Consider the following 25,828-nt stretch of genomic DNA (forward strand, 5'->3'; position numbering starts at 1 on the left):
AATGTTAGTCTCTAAAAGTCCTGATAAAGTTGGGGGGGGTTATCAAAGTAACCAGCACATCACAATATCTCCGACAGCATCCATGCAGAATGAAAAGCTACATCATTCCTTCTTAAGGAATATACTTAAATCCTCAAAAGTCCATCTTCTGCTTGTGTTTCTCATATGAAGTTGTATCAATTGACTGAGAAAGCCACTCAGCATCTATGAGATGACCAGAACTATCAACACACAATAAGGGCTGACTGAAGGGTTAGGCCTCTTACACTGACCTCAGGACACTGTGTCTTAATTATCTAAAGGGGCATTGCGGCCATCTCTAAATTTTATGTCCATTTTGGGGCACTTCTAGCTCAAATTCTACTTACCAATCTCAGAAGAATCCACACCAATTTGTAGAGTAAAATGATTCTCGGAGAAAAGGCCATGCCCTAAAGCCCCTCTGTGAGTATTAGCCACAAACACACACGGTTAAAACTCGGAGCCTAACTGGCTATTAAGATGCTAATAGAAGAGTTATGCATCAGTCAAGCCAGCAGTAATTCAGAAAATTACAGAGCTTTAAATCTGGACGGCACCTCAGAGATCAAGTCGCGTTCTTTCATTTCACAGAGGAGTAAATTAGGGTCACCTGGGCTGGGGACTCCCTCAGAGTGCAGAGCTGGTGGGAGTAAACCAGATAAAACTGTGCTTCCTGTTATTCCACAGTAGACAGACCCCTGCAGCAGCTAAGTTCATGATCCTTTCTGTGTCTTGTCTCAGTTACTGGATTTAACAGCATATTAATAGTTTCAGTTACTAGGTACAATAGCATAGTAATAAATGCAGAAGTGCCAACAGTATTGGAGACTGTTTTCATTTTTCCTCTTAAGGATGAGCATGATTCCATGAATAGCTTAAATTTGCTGTACTTGTTTGGACTTCCATTTAAAGCCATGTGTAACTCTCCGGTCTTGACCTGATACATTGTTGGTATCTCAGAGAGACCATTGACAAGACTTGCCTAAATCTACTGAAGTTTATCTCCCAATTGGCTACCTTTATAACATGGAATCCTCGTTGCTCCAAACCTTAGGGTATTTGAGGATGGGCATGTCCTAAATTTTTTGTTTGTTTCTTTCTTACTTTATGAAGTTCTTGATACACACTATACTATTTTGTAAAAGAAGAAACATAAAAGTGTAAATGTCTCTGAGTCTGAAATTGCCTTCAAGTTAAATGCACAAGCTTGACAGAGCATTTACCCTCCTTGAGACTCAAATACTACAAATCCAAAATATATTATTTTTCAGCAGATGCTTCTAAAGCCAGTATATACTATAGACAGGAATTTTTAGTTTCCTTCTAGAAAACTCCTTCTAATCATTACAGTTGTCCATGGACTGGCTGCTTTTAGAAACACAATACCTAAGGGGAGAAGACAACTATGTTTCATGAACAACTGTGGGAGAACTGAGCATTACTACACTAACTCGAACCCTAGAAGAAAGACAAATTAAAATCTTAAAAGGCAGTGCATGCTACCCCCAAGCATGGCGTCTTGCTGTTCTTTTATCAATAAGTTTGGGAGTTTGTATGTGCTGTGATGCACATCCGGGCGATAACTTGCAGGAATCAGCTTTCTTTCCACCGTGTGGGTTTTTCTGCATGGAGCCATGCAGTAGGCTGAAGCCACTGTCATTTGAAGACTTATACATGGCATGGTCCCTGCATAATCACAGGAGAAAGAAATGTTGCTAGGAAAGGCCAGGAGGGATCTAAATGAGCTTAGTTTCTAGTGTATTTACGTTAGTCTAGCTTCTGTCCTCTTTGTAACAATTTGTCAACAAATCTAAGCTTAAGAATACGAGGTTTGGGTCTTTCTGGACCTGGCCGAGCAGAAGGTGCCATCGTGGGTACTCACATTCACCACAACGATTGAAGGGATCTCAAGGGCCAGGACATCTACCTAAGGCTGTTAATCAAACTACAGGTTTCTGGCTAGGGACCAACTCTGCCTTGAATCAGGTAGCGCTGAAAAGGTTATTTGTGAATCACACTAACCGATCATCTCCGTCCCTGTCCCTGATGATCCGAAAAATGAAGTTTCCTGACCGGGAGAACGAAATCGCTGTGGTTGTGGGGATGGTCACAGATGATGTGAGGATTCTCTGAAGAGCTCAAACTGAAGGTGTGTGCACTGTTGGTGCACAGCCTGCCGGAAGTCGCATCCTCAAAGCTGGGAGTAAGAGCTTTCCCTTCAACCAGCTGGCCCTGGAGCCTCCCAGGGGTTGTGGCACTGTGCTCCTGTCTGGTCCTCAGAAGGGCTGAGACGTGTACCTACCTTTATACAAGGTCCCAGGAACCCCAAGCAGCCACACCGAACCCTCTGTCAGTTCTGAAGGCTGAAAGTTCGAGCGTGCCCGAGGCTAAAGGGTCAGCCGAGGGTACAAAAAATGATCCCTGGATCTCACTGTTAACATAAACAAGCTTTGGATGTTGAAAGGGAAAAAAGAACACAAGGTTCCTCTGAATTTCCAGATATATCTTGGTTCTACAAAGATTTTATGTACAGAAGACCTGGGTTAATTAAGTGTTAAGCCTTTCTTGTTAATCTGCGTTTCATCACAGTGTCCTCCATAAGACTTGTAACAGGTAGAAAAGAGTTTGTCCTTCCTTCACCTCTACAGATATGATCACGAAGCAGGCTGGATGTGGCCTTCAAGGTTGCCTCTAAGAGGATGGCCCTTCACTAGTTTGCATACCGTGATACTCAAATTCCAGGTAATAACATTAACAATAGCTTTTCTATTGCCCTTCTAGGTTTATTGTACAATTAATAAATTTTGGCCAATATGGAAATTAATGTTATCAAAATCAAGCAATGTGGCATAATTAAAATACTGCAGTAGTGGTCTTTCCAGTCCCCTACAGAGATATAATTTCTGTTAAATCAACTGCATGGACCACCTCCTGAGTGAGCAGGTTTAATAATAGTGTAAAAGCCAACACATCACCATCTGCTTAGCCGTATGTACTCCACCTGTGTTTGGCAACAGTTAATACATGGTTGACAAGTATATAATGGCGTACAGATTTAACACCCCCAACTTCCTCAGTATTACCACTCTCCAAGCCTCAGATTCATGTTTCATCATTCTGTCCACAGACCTGTACTATTCTCTAGCTACATTTAGACTGAACAAATCCATTAATATGCTGCCCTGGTCAGCCATCTGATAGCAGCACATAGCAAAGTGTGAAGCAATAATGGTAGGATTTTCTAGTTCACAAGTCTGTGTAACAATCGGAACAGATCTGGGTGAAGCTGGATCTTATCGGTGCTGCTCATTGGTTTAAATCTGCTCCCTGCTTCAGCCTTTTCTCTAGACCAGGAGCCACCTGAAACATTCTCTGCTCTGATTTTGAGGAAATAATAGAACATCCCTTGAAGCTTCACAGACAAGGTACCTAACCCCCATAAGACAATATAGTCTGTATTAACATTACCAAGCCTGTGATCAGTACAGAAAAGGAGAGACAACCTTTGTATTAATAAATGAAGGAATCACATTCTATAAAACATTCTGTAAAGGAAAATTTCAGTTATTCCGAATCGGTTCATCAAAGTAACTATTTGGGTACCTGAAGATTATTGTAATTGAGAAAGTCTCATTTCTCTGACAAGAATTTAGCATTCTCTGTTTTTCTCCAATTAGGCCTTCAGGTCCCCTGGAAATAAGTCTATGTTTTCCTATATAAAAATGTCCCTTTGAATAATTGAGATAAATTTCCATTTTAATGTCCCCAAAGTCTTTAGAAATTCCCCCATCCGTTCATTGTCCAAAGTCCCTAGAAACAAATGAGTTCGTTAGCATTCAATTCATAAGACAGAAATAGATTTTTAATTCTAGTGAATTACTCACTATCAACACTCTAATTTCTGTAGTCATTCATAAGAAGCTATACAAAAAAAGATTAAAAAATAAACTTGTTTTAATTTTTTCTGGTGCTGGAATCAAACATAACTTTTATATTTAAGTTTTAAGATGTTTAAGTTCCCCTTCTGGTCTGAATCAGTACCTTGAGCAGACCTTGGGCACTGGCTCTGTACCCGCTCCTACATCACCCAAAGGGAGCCCAACTCCCAGGTGGTCTAAAACATCCAGGATCACAGGAGAGGCCACATCTGCCCAAACACCCAACCCAACATCCAGAGCAACTGGATCCCCCAAGATCAAGGGACGCAGGAACTCCCACTCACCTCAGGGCATAGGTTCCTTCCCATCTGAACCAGTGATCTGAGCAGACCTTAGGTTCTGGCTCCCTACCAAGTACCACAAAACCTAGAGGAAGCCAGACTTCCAAGTACTCTAACACACCCAAGAACAGAGGTGGACTGAACTGCCCAGGATCACAGGATTACAGAGGAAGCTTGACTCCCAAGAGATTGAACACAACCAGGATCTCAGAACCACAGAATTCCAAAATCATAGGATCACAGATACAGCTGGACTCTGAGGTGCTCTGACACAACCAGGATCACAGGAGGGACAGGCTGCAGTCCGAGACAGCAGGGCAGGTAACACTAGAGATAACCAGAAATGCAAGAGGCAAGCGCAAAAAAAGTCAGCAACAGAAACCAAGGCTACTTGGCATCATCAGACCCGAATTCTCCCACTACAGCAAGTCACAGATGCCCCACCACACCAGAAAAGCAAGATTTAGGTTTAAAATCACATCTCAAAAAAGCCAGAAAGCCCACATTCACAGGGAAGCTGAACAATGCTCTACTCAATGATAACTTGGTCAAGGAAGAAAGAAAGACTTTTTAGAATTTAATAAAAATAAGGGACAGCATACTCAAAATTATGGGAAATAATGAAACCAATGAAACCAGTGCTAAGAGGAAAAATCATAGCTCTGAGTGCCTCCAAAAGGAAACAGTAGGGAGCATACATTAGAAGGTTGACAGCACACCTAAAAGCTCTAAAACAAAAAGAAGCTAATACACCCAAGAGGCAGAGAAGGCAGGAAATAATCAAACAGAGGGCTGAAATCAATGAAGTAAAAACAAAAAGGATATACAAAGAGTCAACAAAACTAGGAGCTAGTGCTTTGAAAAAATCAACAAGATAGATAAACCCTTAGCCAGATTAACCAGAGGACACAGAGAGAGTATACAAATCAATAAAATCTGAAATGAAGATAACAACAGAAACTGAGGAAATCCAAAACATTATCATATCCTATTACAAAAGCCTATATTCAACAGAATTGGAAAATCTGGATAAAATGGACAATTTTCTAGACAGACACCAGGTGCCAAAGTCAAATCGGCATCAGTTAAACCATCTAAACAGTCCCATAACTGCTTCAGAAAAGGTCATTAAAAGTCTCCGAACAAAAAAACAAAAACAAAAACAAAAAACCCAGGGCCAGATGGGTTTAGTGTAGAATTCTATCACCTAATACCAATACTAATACCTAATACCAATACTCTTCAAAGTATTCCACAAAATAGAAACAGAGGAAACACTACCCAATTTGTTCTATGAAGCCACAAATACACTTTTACCTAAACCACACAAAGACCCAACAAAGAAAGAGAACTTCAGACCAATTTCCCTTATGAATATCGATGCAAAAACACACAATAAAATTCACCCAACTCAAATCCAAAACCACATCAAAGTGATCATCCATCATGATCAAATAGAATTCATCCCATAAAATCAGAGATGGTTCAATATAAGGAAATCCATCAACATAACCCACTATGTAAACAAACTAAAAGAAAAAAAACGCATGATCATCCCATTAGATGTTGATAAAGCATTTGACAAAATTCAACACCCCTTCATGATAAAAGTCTTGGAAAGAGGAATTCAAGGCCCATACCTACACATAGTAAAAGCAATATACAGCAAACCAGTGGCCAACATCAAACTAAATGGAGAGAAACGTGAAGTATTCCATTAAGATCAGAGACTAGACAAAGCTGCTAATTTTCCCTACATATTCAATATGGTACTTGAAGTTCTAACCAGAGCAATCAGACAACCAAAGGAGGTCAAAGGGATACAAATTGGAAAGGAAGAAGTAAAAATACCACTATTTGCAGATGATATGATAGTATAACAAAAAACACAGAATAGCTAAAACTATCCTCAATAGTAAAAGAACTTCTGGGGGAAATCACCATCTCTGACCACAAGATATATTACTGAGTAATAGTGATAAAAACTGTATGGTATTGGTACAGAGACAGGCAGTTAGATCAGTGGAATAGAATTGAAAACCAGAAATGAACCCACACATCTATGGTCACTTGATTTTTGACCGGGGAGCTAAAACCATCCAGTGGGAAAAAGACAGCATTTTAAACAAATGGTGCTGGTTCAATTGGAGGTCAGCATGTAGAAGGATACAAATGGATCCATTCTTATCTCCTTGTACAAAGCTCAAGCCCAAGTGGATCAAGAACCTCCACATAAAAGCAAATACACTCAAACTAATAGAAGAGAAAGTGGAGAAGAGTCTCAAACACATGGGTACTGGGAAAAGTTTCCTGAACAGAACACCAGTGGCTTAGGCTCTAAGGTCAAATATCAAAAAAATGGGACTTCATAAAATTGCAAAGCTTCTTTAAGGCATAGGACACTGTCAACAGGACAAAACAGCAACCAACAGATTATGAAAAGATCTTTACCAGTCCTACATCTGATAGAGGGCTAATATCCAAAATAAAGAACTCAAGAAGTTAGACTCCAGAGAGTCAAATAATCCTATTAAAAATGGGCTACAGAGCTAAACAAAGAATTCTCAACTGAGGAATATTGAATGGCCTAAAGAAATGTTCAACATCCTTACTCATCACAGAAATGTAAATCAAAACAACCCTGAGATTCTACCTCACACCAGTCAGAATGGTTAAGATCAAAAACTCAGGTGACAGATGATGCTAGCAAGGATGTGGAGAAAGAAGAACACTCCTCCATTGTTGGTGGGAGTGCAAGCTGGTACAACCACTCTGGAAATCATTCCTGTGTTCTTCAGAAAATTGGACATAATACCACCTGAGTACCCAGATCTCCTGGCATACACCCAAAATATGCTCCAACATATAAGAAGGACACATGTTCTACTATGTTCATAGCAGCATTATTTATTATAACCAGTAGCTGGAAACAACCCAGATGTCCTTCAACAGCAGAATGGATACAGAAAGTGTCCACTACATCTACGAAATGGAGTACTACTCAGGTATTAAAAACAATGACTTCGTGAAATTCTTAGGCAAATGTGTGGAGCTAGAAAATATCCTGAGTGAGGTAACCCAATCAAACAACAACACACATGATATATATTCACTGATAAGTGGACATTAGTCCAAAATCTCGGAAAACTCAAGATAAAATTTACGGACCACATGAAGCTCAAGAAGAAGAAAGAACAAAAAGTGGGGGTGCTTCTGTACTTATTAGAAGGTAAAACGAAATACTCAGAGGTGGAAATAATGGAGACAAGTATGAAGCAGAAACTGAAGGAAAGGCCATCCAGACACTGCCACTCATGGGGATCCATCCCACATGCAGTCACCAAACCCAGTCACTCTTTCTGATGCCAAGATTGCATGCTTACTGGAGCCTGATATAGCTGTCTACTGAGAGACTCTGCCAGCACCTGACAAATACAGAAGTGGATGCTTTCAGTCAACCATTGGACTGAGAACAGGGTCCCCAATTTAGGAGTTAGAGTAAGGACTGAGGTAACTGAGGGGGTTTGTAAGAACAACAATATCAACCAACCAGACACCCCAGAGCTCCCAGGGACTAAACCACCAACCAAAGAGAACACATGGAGGGACCCATGGCTCCAGCTGCATATGTTGCAAAGTATGGCCTTGTTGGGCTTCAATGGTAGGAGAGGCCCTTCTCTTGGTCCTGGGAAGGCTCGATGCCCCAATGTAGGGGAATGCCAGGGTGGGGAGGTGGGAGGGAGTAGGCGCGAGGGTTGAGCAGCACCCTCAAGGAGGTAGGACATGGGAGTATGGTTTAGGGGGTTTCAGGGTTGGGGGATCCAGGAGAGGGGATAACATTTGAAATTTAAATAAAGAAAATATGCAATAAAAGAGAATTTTAAAAAAAGATCTTTAAGTTCCAAAACAGGAATAGAATAAAACTACCTTGTCCATAACATACAGCTTAAACCCTAATGATTTCTGCTGTAAACCAGAATTGGCTTTAATATTAAAATCAGAATTGTAAAAATGTTTCCTTTGACACTACAAAATATCACTTCTCCAGACTAAAATTGCTTTGAAATGAAACATCTTTCCTCTGATGTTGTTATAGGATTTACTAATTTCCCTTAATGTGTATGTGAGGAGGGAGAACTATTGACCACTTGCACTCTAGACACATGAGCTATGACTTAATCCTGCTTCACTCCGTACTGCTTCCTTCTCAGAAAACATATTTTTGATGTCTGATGATTTGTATATGCTCGGCCCAGGGAGTGGCACTATTAGGAGGTGTAGCCTTGTTGGAGTAGGTGTGCCACTGTGGGCGTGGGCTTAAGTTCTTCATCCTAGTTGCCTAGAAGTCAGTGTTCTGCTAGCAGCTTTCAGGAGATATAGAGCTCTCAGTTCCTCCAGCACTATGCCTATGTAGATGCTGTCATTTTTTTGCCTTGATAATAATGGACTGAACCCCTGAACCTGGAAGCCCCAATTAAATGCTGTTTTTATAAGAGTTGCCTTGGTCATGGTGTCTATTCACAGCAGTAAAACTCTAGGGCAGAAGTAGGTACCAGGAGTGGATATCCCAGTATAATAGGCCTGATCATGCTCTTGTTTAGAATAATGTGGATTTAGGGACTTTATATTTGAAAAACAGTGGGATGCTTTAAATGGGGCTTAATGGGCTATCCTAGTAGGAACATGGAAGACTTTGTTACTGAGAGAGATTTGAATTGTGCGGACCTCGACCAAGATGTTTAGTGGAGAATTTCCAGATATGGCCTAGAGACTGTTTTGGTGGTATTTTGGTGAAGAATGTGGCTACTTTTTGCCTAGTCTGCCTGAGGCTAAAGTGAAGAGACTTAGATTAATTGCACTGACAAAGGAAGTCTCAGAAACTCCCATCATAGACTTATTCTTTAGTTAAGTCTCATGAAGAGCATTTCAAACAAGCACTAAAAGCTGAAAAAGGAAAAATATAAAATATATGGTATGAGGATTAAAGGGGCACCTGGAAGTGAAATAGAACTGATATCTTGTGTTTATGTCTATTAAATTGAATTAAGGGAGTGAGACTTTGGGGCGAGATCCTACCCAGCTTAGTTTAGATCCAGGCATGGTGATACACATCTTTAATCCCAAGAGATAAAGCCAAACAGATCTCTGAGTTCAAGGCCAGCCCCTAACAGAGCAAATTCTGGGTGACGAAAAGCTTAATCCCAGGAGACAGGCATGTAGATCACTGAGATCAAGTCAATCTACAGAGTAAGATTCAAGACAGCCAAACTTAGGCAGGACGTTTTCTGGAAAACAGAAAACTAGTGATAAAGTAATAGAATAAGGGGCCGTGTTCCAGATCCTGCAAGCAGTAGAACTCAGCAGCTTTGGCCGTGTGGTTCTGGCTGTAGAGTCAAGAATAGAAGGGACTACTAGGACAATTGATGTTTATTAGCTGGAACTAAGAAATTGGTGGTGCTTAAGAGGAGACCAGTATCACTGAGGTGAAATCTTCTGGAAAGTGTTTACTTCAGGCACATAGAAGCTGTGTTCCAGAGATAGCCAAGGTTGTACCTCATGCTGCAGCTGTACTTGGTAATGTGTAAGAGTCACCCAGGTAGTACCAATTCTGCAGGCATAAAGGCATCATGATGAATAGTTGAGGACTGACACAATAAGAGGCCATGAAAGGCCATTGGTGAAAGGGCATTCTCAGTTGCAGTTGACGGCTCAGGACTGAAGGGGTCATGTAAAGGAGTTGAGGTTTGGCACCACAAAGAGAGCCTATGAGAGGTTATTGGTGAAGCCTAGTTGCAGACGCACACCCCAGTGTATTAGAGATGCCAGTACCATAGGATGATCACCAAGGCAGTGGAGTGGATCAACCTGAGCTTAGAGTGCTACAGAGGGCAGAGCTGGAAAAGTGATGCCAGCCCTTTGGAGGAACACAGAGGATCATGTATGGATCCCAGACATTGAAACAAGAAGCTGTAACATTAAAGTTGCCTAGGAGACCCCAAGATGTTTGAGATACTAGATTCCCTGGGCTATCTCTTGAGGAAAGCTGCCAACAGGGAGAAAGAAGTTTAGTTCAGTAATGAAGATGAAAAAGGAGTTGGAGATCTGAAGACTGCCTTGCTATCAGACATGGAGATGCAGGGTTTGGAGTTTGTCCAGCAGGTTTTCTGTCTTGCTGTGGTGATTAAAGTTAAGTGATTTAATGGATCTCAGAAGAGACCTTGAACTTTGAACTTTTAATATTGTTGAGACTGCTATAGATTTTGGAGTCTTTGGAAGTTGGACTAAATGTATTTTTTATTATGCTATGGGTAGGTTAGCCCCCCCCCCTCCCAAACATAGACTAATGTGTTTGAACAAACCTATGGGAGCCATGGAGTGAAATGTGATGGTTTGTATATGCTTAGTCCAGGAAGTGGCACTATTAGGAGGTGCGATTTTGTTGGAGTAGGTGTGTCACTGTGGGCATGGACCCAAGACCCTCATCCTAGCCTCCTAGAAGCTAGTATTCTGCTAGTGGCCTTCAGATGAAGATGTAAAACTCCTGCACCATGCTTCCCTGGATGCTGCCATGTTCCTGCCTTGATGATAATGGATTGAACCTCTGAACCTGTAAGCCAACTCCAGTTAAGTGTTCTTATAAGAGTTGCCTTGGTCACGGTATCTGTTCACGGCAGTAAAACTCTAACAAAGACAATAGGTGAGCTTTGCCTTCTATGTAGTATGCCCTTGAGGACAGCTGCTTGTCCCAGCACACACAGATAACATTTCTATTCGCCATGATTTCTGTTTTCCTTATATTCGTAAGTACAATTATGCATGTGGATCTCTTGCTTCATGTTTCAGGGTTTGTTTTTGTGTGTTACGCTGCACTAAAATCTTCTTCTTTAGTCCTTCCTCATTACTCTGCTTATTTACAATTTATATGGGTTGCAGCTGGCACTTAACATGAGTTTATTTTAACAATTATCTGAAAAGTATGAAGTTAAATAAAGCTTCCAACCTCCTACACAGCACGAACTTTGGCATCTTGCATCTATGATGAATTTTCTCATAATTATTGTAGAGTACCTGCATTCTGTTTACTTTCTTTTTATTTCTTGAAAATATATACACTCTTGCCTCTCCTGACTCCAAATAGCATTTTTTACATTTGCATAAGAGTAACAAACAACTTCCTTAATTTTATAATTCCATTGGCAATACGGTATTTTAATATGCAATTTTATACTTTGACTATCAAGGAAATTTTTAAATCTGATTCACATTTTAAAGTCAATTTTTTCTCATCTTTAATCCTTGACTGATATTGCAAATTCATTCTCCTGTTTGAAGTGTTAAAGTCATCTATTTTGCAGTCAGTGTGGATAAGGTTAAACGCAAAATTATCCAAGATTGCATAGGTTCATTAAACAAGTCCAGACAACAATTAAAAAGAAGAATCAGAGAGAGAATGGGGAGAAGTATGTGGGAGGGGCTGGGGGAGAAAGAAAAAGGGAAATAATATAATTATAATTTAAGATTAAATATATCATTATTAAAAATAAAAAGATAACATTACCTACCTGACCGGCAGTGTCCAAGATGTCTAAGTAAGCAGGCTCGTTGTCAATCCTCACCTGGGTTTTATAAGCATCTTCTGAAAAAGCATAGGAGAAAGGTTCAGTTTGTGTTTGTACCATTGAAAAGCTGTGCTTAATTTAAAATTTTGTGAAAAGACTTTCCAAGTTACTAGCTGATGTGCTGTTTAAATCAGCAAGAAAGCAAAGAATATAACATGGTTGATAGTAAAACCTTTGAATATCTTTGACTACAGCACCAGGGCTTAAAAGTATATCTTGGTGGTTAAGAGCCTTTGTTCTTCCAGACATCCCATTCCCCAGTGCTCTTGTGATGACTCACAACCAATGGAAACTCGGGGTCCATAGGATCTGATCCTCTGTTCTGACTTCTATAGGCACCAGGCACATACAGAGTGCACATACATGCATGAAAGCAAACACCGTTCTACACATAAAAATAAAATAAATACATCTAAAGAAAAAGCAAAAATGCAGATGGAAAAACATCCTGATAGTATATTTGGCAATGCATGCTTCCATATGTTACCATAGGCACGGGTCACGACGTTACAGAAGCCTTTAAATTTCTAATGCTCAGAGGTGAAAAGATAGCTTTGATATTTTCTGAGAGAAGGAAGGCAGGAAAGCACCACAGGGAAAACAGAGAATATACGCCCATAGATCATTGAATAACTAATGTGTCTGCCTGGGTCTGAAGCTCTAGAAAGGCCTCTAAATGTCTTCCTTTATTTACATCCATGTATGTTCTTAAGGTGCTTAGCCCGCCGCACACATTGCAGCCTCTTTAAATGTATCAATGGGTTAATGCGACCTGGCCATTCCTGGACCTCGGGGTCATAGATTCCCGAAGTTCATATTTTGCCTTGTTCACTGTTCACATTGTAAAGAAGGGGCAGACAGATCCATTGCCAAAAGCTCTTACGGCATCACTTTGGAGACATCAGTAATTACCACACTGCAGTTTTTAAACCACAAGAGGACAAAGGAATTATTTTAAAATGTCTTTATTCACAGAGCAGAAATGATCAACCATAAGGAGATGCTTTTTCAATTTGTATTCTGGGAACCTCCCACAAATTATAAGCGTGTTTGCTCTGGGAGATGGGAAACATACATGTACACTCAATCACACACGTGTGTGACGTACATTGACACAGAAGCACATAGACAGAACCCACAGCACGCTCGGTGTGTGAGCAATCCTAAGAATTTTCAGTTGTTTATCCTACTACTCTGTGCTTTAGGCACCGGTTTCTCTCTTGTAAGGGGAGCATCCGTGGGATTACTGGCTATTTTTACATTTGGAGGCTGTAGAGGGTTATTTTTCAGTTTCCGGAGACAGACACGGTTACTCTGAGGAGGCTTTAGCCTCAGATCTCCTGTTTGTTTATTTAAACTTCAAGGCCAGGGAAGCAGCCTCCTGAGGTTGAGATGCTGAGTAAGGCTGGGACACGGTGTGTGATCATCCCGTGCTGTGACAAGCCAGCCAGCACCTGGGACACACATTCAACGGGAGCCTCTTTTGAGATCAGAAAACCTCTTCAGAAAGCATAGGTGGGAACAGGCTGGAAACTAAAATCACAGAGCCGAGACTTTTTTTTTTCTTTGTGTTTTAAGACATGCCCATCCATGAATACATTCTAGTGTGGGAAATCTGGGTCATCTTCCTGGCCTCAATAGAAACTAAGCCCTTTCATTTCTCTCTATAAACAACCTTGCTTTCATTTTCCATTCATCCACTCCCTTTGAGGCTATCCATGCAGAAACACTGTCAGAAACACTCTGTTGAATGTATATACACACTTGCCTGAATTTCAACCGTCTGCCTACAGTACCTACCCTCAAGTAAGCTCATTTATCTTCCCAAGCAAACAGCTAAATGTACACAAGGCTTCCTCAGGCAGAAATGATCACAGCTGCGTGCTACAGTCTTTGAAGAGAAAAGCACAATAAGACTACACTCGTGGAGACACCTACCACCTTAAAACACATCTCAAAACGTGGATATTTAACATGAGACCAGTATCTTTTCTTGACTCTACTACTACAGCAGAATTTTATACTAAAACAATAAATGTCTGTATTAAAGCTTTTAATCTATCAGAATAAAGGTATGCTGTGCTGGCCAGCCACTTACCTTGTTTGTAAGGTATAAATAACTGTACCTTACAAGGCTCGACAGAGTAGCACATAATAGTGTGTTGGAAACAAGAAAGACAAATCAAATTCAAGAAACACTATGATGTGAATTTTTAGCCAAGTTTTACGAAACTTAAATTACATCTACTATTTCTGATTGTATATATATATATGCATATTTACCAAGAAGATGATTATGCAGGATTTAACAGGATATATTTCCAATAATCATCAAATTTATTGTTTTGGCTAATGTAAAAAACATAAAGTATTCTGGAAAATAGACCTTTTAACTCTTTCCCGAAAAATGTGTATTTATTTAAGTAGTTTAAAATATTTTAGATACAAATATTGAGGTAATATAAAGTCATTAAATATGTAATTGAAAAACCGCCAAGAAAATATTATTGAATTTTTACTACATTATTTTATCATATTCTAATACTTGAATGCTTCTAACACAATTTACTGCTCAAACCAAATTATGTAGTTGATAATCTTTCACTGAAACTGTTTTTCTACAACTGTGAGCCTGTATGTGTTTCGAAAATAACAAATGTTGACCCAATATTTTTAAAAGGCAATAAAGAATACAAAGTCAACTAAGATGTTTTGGGACCCTTTTCAGAGGTCTTCTTATGTCTGACGTACATCTGAAGGGATGCAAATTCATGCATATTCCTTGCACATGCACATAGAGAGAGAGAGTAGAAGCACTCGGAAATGCACAGTACAGACTCTTCTGTCCTGATTAAACGCAACTGATTCAACTTGATACAAGCCTGCGTTTTCATCAACATACTTATCAATATTAAATTCAGTGCACAGCTGGGCATCTAGTGCGCACTCCATAATCTAATGCGCTCAATGTCTACAATATTGAAAAGTAAGTCATCAGTTGTGTCTAGTCATGGGGAGCTTTAAAATGCATTAAAATAAGCAGACGATTACACTATTCCTTGCTAAGTGTTCAGTGGCAAACTCTTAGAAGTAAATTCATTTAGATAGAAAACAATGATCACTGGTGGAATTCACTGCTGAGCTTGGCTTAGTCCTCAAAGTCTTCACACAGAAAGAGGGAAGCCTGAGGCCTCAGGGGGAGAGAGGGTAAATTATTTAAACTCTGACGTACCCCTTAGCCTGAACATAAACATTCAGTAAAATAGTCAGTACATTTAAGGTTATTGGCTGTGAAAAAGGATTTTGAAAGCAAGCTTGATTTAATGTGTAGAACACATAGTGATGGAAAAAGGACACCCTTCCTCATCAATGAAACGGCTGAGGCAATGCTGCCATGAAGCTCTGAACCCTGGGTGTCACAGGAGCTGTGATGCAGCTTGGATTGTTTTCCAATATTGTAACAATGAAAAAGGAATGTGGTTTATTAGATCTGGGAGGATTATATTTGAGGTGCACACCAGTTGAAATGTTTTCCCTAAACATAAAGATAAATTCTTATAGGGGAAGTAGGAAATGCCCAGATTCACCTGCTGGTAGCTTGAAGATGCCCTGCTGATGACATGATGTCCGATGATAGTGGATGACCACATGCCAAGGGCTCTGACAATAAATAGTCTTTGGTAGGCAGCAGATTCAACGCCATGCCCCTGTCCCTGTTCTGTACTTGACACTAACTTCAGGCTCAATGTGTCAGCACCATCCACTCAGAGTGAAGGACTGTGCCAGGATACTGCACTGTGCAGAAGTCAACTCACGGGCAATATTCTCAACCAAGACTTCACTCACTGAAGACAAAATAAAACTATTATCCACAAAAGCTGACTTTAAGAGGATCTGCTAGACACAAAGGGCTTAAACACAGATTGTTTCTTTATATAAATGAAGACCAATGTTATAGTCAGTCTCAAAGTCCTACAGACTTCAGCTTGGTCTGATGAACACATGTGGTTACAAAGTTCGCACGATGCCCACCAATCAAATCTGAGGATGAAATTGCAAGCCGTGGTGTGGCCTAGGTTATGTAGAACAAAAAAGGCTCTTATCCAGAGCAAGGAGAGCATTTAAAGAAACCACTAGATGAAAACTTCTCCAGGGAAAAGTAGGCATGATATTGAGTGCATTATTTTCCTTCTTAGGGTGGGGATTGTTAAATTTGCCAACTTTTGTGTGTACATTTATTTTCTATTAAGATTCATATTTTAATATTGTAGACTTGATATATTTATTTTTACTTTTGCATTCTTTAATTCTCTTTACATCTCAATGAAGAATTGTTACATCTCTTATGCAAATATAAGGAAATAAAAAAATCAGTTATATAATTTGCCCAACTAAAAAAGTCTCATAAATATAGAAAATACAGATATGTTATAGGAAGAAATTTATTACTTATTCATCATATTTTGTCCATTTTCTAAAGTCTAGTCCAATTCAGTTTCAGGTACTGATAACTTCTTGATATCTGTATTGAGTAAATGATTTTTCTGATAATGCCAATGAATATGTTCTGTGGGGATAGAATATGAAATGATTTCAAAGATCTGTTATGTCCCCAAATATTTTCTCACTAGAGCAACATGATTCCCCAAAGTCCACCCTGGCTCTTAAGTCCTTCTAAGATAAGCAACTTAATTTCCAATAAAAGTACAAATGAGGTAAAAATATTAGCACATTATTAACCATAAGCATCTTACCCTAAGATTACTCTTGCACAAGATGAGCTGTCAGTAGAGAAAGTAGATTGCAGCATTGTGGGAATGATCAGTAGGGATGAATGGACTGGACAGGAAAGGGCCAGGCTTGAATGCAGATGCAGTATTCAGTGAATACATGAGGTAGAGTAGGCCCATAATCACCAAGACCTGAGAGGTTTAAGGTGAGAACAGCAACCTGAAGAGCCTGTTCTCAGAAAGGAGGAGTTCAATCCTGTCCTTCTAATTTCCTTCTCAAACAGGAAAGTGGAATGGTTTTGTGTTGATACCTAGAGAGGTAAAGCAGCTGAGTACCATGTATATACACCCAAAATAAATTTAGCACAGAAGAATATGTCACATGTCATACTTGCCTTCTGTGAAGTTTGAGAATCCTTAAATTATTAGCTTCTCTAGGGGGTGCGGAAATAAAATTTCTGCAAATGGAAGGACAAGTTTTTTGTTTCTTAAACAATAAGCTAAAGTGGTGTTTAAAAACATTTCCAGAAAGGCAGATTTTTCTGAAGATCTTGTTGAGATGCAAATCTTAGTTGAGGAGAACTGGATTGGTAATCTACATTTTAATAAGCTACCAAGCTATGCAAACTGGCCCAGAAGCATTCCACAATAGACACTGAGATATTCAAAAACTGCAAACAAACCAAAAACACAAAGAAACAAATGAATAAACTGAAACCGAAGACCTAAGAACTTGGGGTTGTATGCGTAACCAACCATGAGAGTGGAGAGAATAATAATACAGAAAACAAGTGTGTTCCGCCTTCAGTAATAAACAGGAACTCAGAATCCACTGTGCTTTGCAAACAGGGCAAACAAAGGGGTCTTTAAAGGGGTCAAGAAAATAATTTACAGGTCTTTCTGTCTATGAGAAAAGTATTTTATTGTTGCTTCTTATTGGGAGCTGATATCAGTGCCTAGTACCTTCTAAGCAAATGTATTTGAGTTACACAAACATATGCTCTTTAAAAATGTTTTGGGCCCCAGCACTTATTTAGCAGAGGACTGCCTTGTCTGACCTCAGTAGGAGAGGATGTGCTCAATCCTGTAGAGACTCTAAGCCCCTGGGATGGGGGAATGCAGCGGGGGAAGCATCCTCTCAGAGATGAATGAAGAATGGGATGAAGAACTCAGGGAGGAAGCACTGGGAGAGGGTAACACTTGGGATGTAAATAAGTAAAATAATTAGTGGAGAAAATAAAAAAGAAGGTTCCCCATGAATGTAAAAAAAAAGAATGTTTTGAGACAGAGAATTAAGATGTACATAATAAATTTGATCTTACTCTGTACACTAGGCAGAACTCTATTTTGCAGTATTCCTGCTTCTTCCTCCCAAGTAGCTGAGATTATAGGAATGGGCCAACATTTCCGATGCTAAATATTCTTACAGAAATGTAATATTGATCTGGAAGGTTGGTTTGACGCTACTGTGTCACTGTGAGCAATAGATGATATAGACACCTTCGAATGATGCAAAATTTATTCTGACCACGGTTTCAGAGGTTCCAGTGGATGGACACCTGGCACCATAGACTTGGACAGACTGTCATGTCACTGAAAGGGAGAGTCACAGAAGCATCTTCTCCTTATGGCAGAATGGCACTGAGGAAACAACTAATGGGGACCAAGTAAAAGCTTCAAAGTCATCGCCTTTGAACTACTTCCTCCAGTTGTGAAGTTTATAGAACCTCCCAGGTCTGTACCACTACCTGGGATTCAAGTACTCAGTGAATGAGCCCGTGGATAGCACTTCACATTCTCACTCAAAAAGAATTTGCAGACTTAAATGAGGGACAACTCTAAAACTATGAATCTACATCTTTTGGATAGCTCTGTAGATGAAAAGACTTTTTATAACTAAGGAAAAATGAATGTATCATTTTCTTTTCATGACTCACTTTCAACTATCGAGAAAAGATAGTTCAACTTCCTATGAAGGAAACTTTGCTATTTACTAAGTTAAGACATTCTTCACTTTTAACTTCTTTCCCTATAGTGTAATACATTCTTGCCTATGTTATTATTTTCATAGGCACTAAATAATAGAAATTAATATTCTTTTTACTTTTATCAATTATATTAATTTGATATTCAAAATTTAGGTATATATATTTTTGAAATGCCAAGACTTATCATGATATAAGTTGTTTAGATTATAATATAAGGAGGTTCTTTTACCTTATTAAACTTCATCTTATATTCATATCCATCCACATACATACTACCTACCCAGTGAGAAAATCAGAGGATACAGATTTTAGAAAAGAAGAGAACAAATTTGTTGTATATTAGTGTTCACAACTCACAACTGGAAGCTAAAAGAAGTGTTTCTTAATTCTAGGGCAGAAGTGTTTATTTTCGGAATTTGTGTCAATTTGTTAATTTGGTAAATTTTTTAAAGCTTTTATTGGTTATTTAGTTTGTTTACATCTCAAATGTTATCCCTCTTCCCAGTTTCCCCTCTGAAAAACCCCATCCTACTCTCCTCCCTCTTGCCTCCATAAGGGTGCTCCCCTATCCACTCACCTACTCTGCCTTACCTTGCTACCATTTCCCTACACTGGGGCATCAAGCCTTCACAGGACCAAAAGCCTCCCTTCCCATTGACACCAGAGAAGGCCATCCTTTGCTACATAGACAGCTGAAGCCATGGTCCCTCCATGTGTACTCTTTGGTTGGTGGTTTAGTCCCTGAGAGCTCTAGGAGTGTCTGGTTGGTTGATATTGTTGTTCTTCCTATGGGGTTGCAAACTCTTCAGTTCCTTCAGTCCTTCCCCTAACTCCTCTACAGGGGTCCCGTGCTGAGTCCAATGGTTGGCTGCAAGCATCTGCATCTGTACTGGTAAGGCTCTGGCAAAGCCTCTCAGGAGACAGCCATATCAGGCTTCTATCAGCAAGCAGTTCTTGGCATCAGCAATAGTGACTGGGTTTGGTGACTGCATATGGGATGGATCCCTCTGGATGCCACCCACCCTTCTCAAAATTTTGACCCAGAATTGCTCCTGTCTAAAGGAAACACATGAACAAAGAGTGGAACAGAGACTGAAGAAAAGACCATTCATTAAATGTGTAAATTGAGTTTCAAACTTAGTTACAATTTCAGCCATTACAAAGCAATTCGAGCTCAGAAACAGAACAAACAGAAGCCAGCATTAGGATCACAGCGGTATTAGAGATCTTTCCAAGTTATCTGATTATTTTAGTTTTACTTCTATCACTCTTCAGAGAAGATCCACAGGAGACACAAAGACAATCTATATAGCGAATGTAGATGATAAAAAGAACAATGTGGGATTCTGACAATTGCTAGAAACACCACATTCCCCGGACTTATTATTTCCTCTTTTAGCAGGAGAATTGTATTTAGAACCAGAAGATAGAACTAATATTTGTAAAGATAGAATGAAATCCCAAGAAGTGCAGCTAGGTTTGAGGTCTCCTTCAATGGAATGAAAAACTACTTTATATGAAAAATGGTGTTTCATAATTCCAAGAAATGCGTGATGGCATTTGAATCACAACCATGCAGGAGAATGGGCATCAGATAGTAGTTTGACTTGTAATCCCAATTGACAAATGGAGAAAGGCAACATGACAGCAAAGATGATTGACAGTGTCAGTATCCACCACAATGATAAATCAGATTGTTGTCAGAGCATTGAAAGTCTTCTAGATCATTCTTCCATTTGCCATACTATGTTTGCCATGTTATTAATGACTTTAAGAGAGGTTTAAAATAACACACACTCATACGGGAAGATGTAGAAGACTTGAGGATGATAATGATGGCTTATATGTTGTAATTGGAATCTAAAAATTTTCTTAATAATATTGACTGGATAATTGATAGTTGAACACTCCGTGGAGAACAATACCATTTTTTCTTTTTAATGCCTTAGGACATGAAAAAGACATTTGATTGAAGATAACAGTTTTGGCAAGACATGGGGGAATTGGAGTTTCAACATGAGTCAATGAAGGATAGCATTTTCAAAGCCTTGTAGATTGGGTTAGAAAGATACCAAGACCTGTCTCTACTTACAGAACATTTGAGTCTTTCTTGCTTAGCCTATAGATACCTGTTCTGCTTGCTGGGCAGAAACAAACTCCCAGTGTGATAGTAATGGAGAGTAATGGACTCAGGATTGATGTGATGAGTGTGGATTTGAGGGAGAGATTAAGAGAGGTCATGAACTGGTTGTTCAATATCTTCTGATTCTTAAAGGCTCCTATGTAAACAAGAATTAAGCTCATATACATGCATGCATACACACACACACACACACACACACACACACACGGCACTAAAGGAGATGAAAGAAAACAAACAAATTATCCAATCTTGGGTAAAATTTTTAGAAATATATTTTACTTCAAAGATAACAAGCCATGTTGGCAAGGATACTTCCAATGAGTAGAGTCAAATGTGGCAAGACGGGTCAAGCATAGGTATTTCTTAAAACTTACCCAACTTTATTAGGAGGGATTGTAGAACTAGAGATAAGAAGCTTTGGAAAGACAATACAAAGATGGATGAATAAATCTTGGTGATTAAAGAGTACTCATTCCATAAGGAGCACGTAAGATTTGATCAGAAGGCATGAGTGTTTAATTTTATTTATTTTCAATTTTATTTATCTTATTGCCTCTTCACACAACACTATCTAACTATATATTTTACATTTATTTTGCATGGTATATACTCACTTATAAGTAGATATTAGCCATAAAATACAGGTACCATGTTATACTCCACAGACCCAATAAAATTAAACAAGAAGGAAGGAAAAAGTAAGCATGCTTGAATCTCACTTAGAAGAGTGAATAAAACAGTCATAAGAGAGGGAATTAAAAAAGAGGGACAATAGGGAGGGGAATGGGGTATTCAGGGTCGGGTGTAGAGAAGAACAGAAGGGATGGCTAGATGGCCACAAAAATTGATGAAAGTCGGCAACTGATGGGGGTGAGAAGGTGAGCGGCATCTCCAGGATGAGATAGAGACCAGGGATAATGGAGGCACTAAGAATCAATGAGGATAATGTTAGCTATGACTCACAACACTGGTGATATGAAGCCTGAAGACGATGCCTCCTGGAGTCAGGCAAGAACCCCAGTGAAGCAGTAGAGACATCAATCCACCCACAAAACTTTCAACCCAAAACTACTGTCTACAAGTAATGCAGGCAGGGGGGATGGAACAGAGTCTGAGGGAATGACCAAGCCATAACTGGCCCAACAGGTAACCCATCCTATGGGCAAACACCAATCACTGACACTATTAATGACATTCTATTATGTTTGCAGACAGGAGCATGGGGTCCTCTGAGAGGCTCCACCCAGCAGCTCACTCAGACATATACAGACACCCACAGCCAAACAGTGGATGGAGCATGGGAACTCTTAAGGAAAAATAGGAAGAATTGTGGACCTTGAAGGGGATAGGAGCTCCACAGAAAGAGCAACAGAATCAACTAACCTGGACCCTTGGGGGTTCTCAGAAACTGAACCACCAACTAAAAAAGTATACATGAGCTGGACCTAGGCCTCCAAGCACATATGTAGCAGATGTGCAGCTTGGTCTTCATGTGGATCCTGAACAACTGAAGCTTGTGCTATCCCAAAAGCTGTTGCCTGTATGTGGGATATGAGGGATGTGTTTTCTTAGCTGGGCTGCCTTGTCTGACCTCAGTAGGAGAGGAAGCACCTAGCCTCACAGACACTTGAAGTGGCAGGGTGGGAGAATAACCAGGGAGTACCCCATCAATTCAGAGGAGGAAAGGAAGGGGAAGGGAGAGAGAATTGTGGAAGAGGATGACCAGGAGGGGGGCAGTGAGCAGGATGTAAGTTGAATAAATAAAAAATTAAGTTACATTTTTAAAAAGTAGATTGTAAGCAATTGAGAAATACTTCCCAATATGAGGCTCTGGCTTCCAAATTCCATTAATCTCTTTCTCTCTCTCTCTCTCTCTCTCTCTCTCTCTCTCTCTCTCTCTCTCTCTCTCTCTCACACACACTCTCTCTCTCTCCTTCTCTCTCTCTAACACACACACACACACACACGTATAAATGGCACATATAACACACATACAAAAAATTAAATGTGTGTGTGTGAAAGTGAAAATAAATCAACAATATTGTAGAGAGGCTTCTCTCTAAAAGTAAGAAATAATTTCATGTAAAAATTCATAACAGGATTAAATCTAGCTTCTATGAAAATATAAGAAAAAGCAAAAATAAGAAAAATAGTATCTATATAGAAAAGAAAATCATTCTACAAAGACAGCTTACAAAACATTGAGAAATATCAAATATTTTTTAAAAAGAAGTAAAAATGTACTATGAATATAGCAGAATATATTATCTAGCACAAATTGAAACAGACTCAGAAATAAACTGATGTTTAAGAAAGAAGAAATTGTCTCATAAATAAGAAAAAACAGGAGGAAGTGAATTCATATAAGTAAAGATGTCTTGAGACTTGGTGACATTAAAACTGAACATTTAAAAAGGGAAAATGATTACAAACTAAAATTATTAAGGAGAAATTCAAATATTTCACAGAGAAAGATGTTCCAATATCGATAAGAGGTAAACTTACAAAGAAGGTAAGCAGTGTTTTGGCCAAACCATTTATTACAAATGGTTTTAAATCGCATGCCTTGTATTAATACCAAGCAGGACTTTTATAGAAATGTTAGCTGGAGTGGGAACTTAATACAATAAGCCAAGGTTACACTGCGCATTAAGTCAGAAGAAAGTAAGCGATAAAAGAGAGACTCGTGTTCAAAGATTCAAAGACAATTTTAAAACAAGCCGTTGGTAAAGATGTCTGACAGGACTAGATGAAGGAGAGGTATGGCAATGAAATACAGCACATCAAATGTCTTCAGTCACTGCATTCATAACAGAGTAATCGAGCTGGTTCTTTTCACAAAGACTGGAAAATCAGTTCCCTCTCTTGAACACTGATAACTGATGAAAAACCTCATGGAATTTCTGCACAAAATGAATCACTAAGTAAACACACTTTGACAGAGTGATTTACTTTGTACAACATTACATATGACAAGGAATATAGAAATTATAGATGTGAAATGTCAACATTTCATATCTATTAATGAATTGTTAATAACTGTCAACTCCAAAAAAGAAAGAAACCCAAGCATTGTCTTTGGATCTAAGACACAACATGATTTACAAATTTGTTTTTTCATAAAATATCAAACATGAGTTTGTGTTAATCACTAGATCAAACTACAGTTTGGGAGAAATTCCGAGTGTCCACTAGCATTTCGAATACACAGTAGACCACTCATAAGCAATATAAGAAAACACATAGATTTTTATTGTGCATAAACACATGCATGAAAAAGGTGGAAAGGAAAGGAGGGGCTACAGTGACTTGGTAATATTTATAAAGTAACTTTAGAATGTAATTTTAAAAAACTATAAAGTAAATGTGGCTTTTTGATAGATATTATACAATTTGGTAGCAACAAGGATGTTTGCTTATTTACATGACTCGCGGCTACATAATAAAGTGTTTTTCCTCTAGGTAATCATTAAGTCTTCAACTGTTTAATGATATTTTCAGTAAACATTAATCAAAGTTAAGAAAAGAATGAAAATAGTCTATTGTTATAAACCAATTATTTGCTACTAAACAAACACGTAGATTGTTCAGTCTGTATTCCGCGAAGCTTGGCGGGGCCGAGCTTCTTCTAAGCAGCTCAGCTGGTGTCAGGGTGTCTCTCATCCGCCCTTATGGCTTTGATAGACCTGTCGAGGGTGAGCCCTAGTGCATCTATTCAATTTACTTTGGAGATATTTACTCCCAACTCTGAAGAAGCTCTCCTTCTCCTCCAGGGTACAATGTTCCACCTCCTTTTCCAGCATCCTGAGTGAATGAGGTTCCCAGCATGGAGGGATTTATTATTTCACGAAGTTGAGCTTCTTTCTAATTGGTTAAATAGGTGGAGATCTATGCTTACCTTGCTAACGTGTGCTATACATACAAAAAGACACTTGATTAACAACCAAACATTAATTAACGATAGGCAAAATGGTACCTGCTACCACTCTAAAGGCTCTTCAACATAATATATTTTTAAATTGTGTTTATTCCGAAATGTGAGATAGAAACCAATTTGCCAATAAAAATTCTAGTAAATAATCTTATGTTTATATAAACATACCTAAAACATTCCATTTTCTCTAGTCAACACAGGAAAGATTGGTTGAATATGTCTAAGCCAGTCACAAACATTTAATTTTTTTAAAAATGCACTCGTATTTTAGAGAACAAAGTTTAGTAAAAGAAAAAATGTCAGGTGTGGTTTTCAGTGAGTAGACTTGACCAAAACTGAATGAATCATTTAGAACAAACAGTATTGTTGATTAGAATCTAATTCCATCTGTCCATGTCTAGAACGGAGTAGGCTTCCCTCATACAGATAAAATGCTTCCGGTTTCAATATGATTGACATGGGAAAGGGGAAGTTTTGACAAAATTGGCCCACGGTAGCATTTAGAGAAGAAACTCGGCAACCTAAGTATTTTTCTGGTCCATCCCTACTTCATGAAGCAGACTAAGACGTCCCATGGGCTTGTTGAAGACAATTTCAGAAGTGCTTTTGTGCACCAACGGATGTCCTTTTAAGCCTGCTAAATCTTATGGAAATTTATGTTTAATTCTAAAACCTGTTCCACCCACTACCATATTCCAATTAAAGCATGGCACTGACACATCCCAGGCCTCCGCCTGGTTCAATGTTTAGACTACACACAATTTCACATGCTGGTATCTCTCCAAACCAGGAAGCCTCTTTGACCTATAATTTGCATAATGCATTCATGTTCAGATTAGTCACATGATTAATGAGTGCCTTGGAGAATGTCCAGTTCTATCACGTCCACTGTACTTTCCTTATTCCTGCCACTAGACTCAATTAACAATGCCAGCTATTGCCAAGTGCTGTGCACGGTATAAATTAGACTTGTTCATTTGTTCCGGAAAACAATCACATCCACCGCAATGTGGAAACTGTTTTCCATCAGTGAGTATAATTAATTGTTAAAATGTGAATCAGAAAGCATTTCCTTTTGTTGCACAAACCAAGGTTTCAGCTATTGAGTTTTTCATATTTATCGCATGTGATACTTGTTCTTTACAGTCTTCAATTCAAATCCCCGAAGAAGCAC

General features: G+C 39.0%; 1 protein-coding gene and 1 pseudogene across 1 annotated transcript in view; one reads left to right on the forward strand and one right to left on the reverse strand.

Moving 5' to 3' along the window:
* Rit2 (Ras-like without CAAX 2) overlaps positions 1-25,828 on the reverse strand; it is a 346,997-nt gene that overhangs the window by 224,744 nt on the left and 96,425 nt on the right. Inside the window, 1 exon segment of the mRNA NM_001013060.1 lies at positions 11,803-11,876. Coding sequence (NP_001013078.1) covers positions 11,803-11,876 — 74 coding nt within the window.
* LOC147999705 (large ribosomal subunit protein eL18 pseudogene) lies at positions 502-2,412 on the forward strand (annotated as a pseudogene).

The sequence above is a fragment of the Rattus norvegicus genome, chromosome 18 (genome assembly GCF_021556685.1).
Source record: "Rattus norvegicus strain SHRSP/BbbUtx chromosome 18, alternate assembly SHRSP_T2T, whole genome shotgun sequence".
Lineage (NCBI taxonomy): Eukaryota > Metazoa > Chordata > Mammalia > Rodentia > Muridae > Rattus > Rattus norvegicus.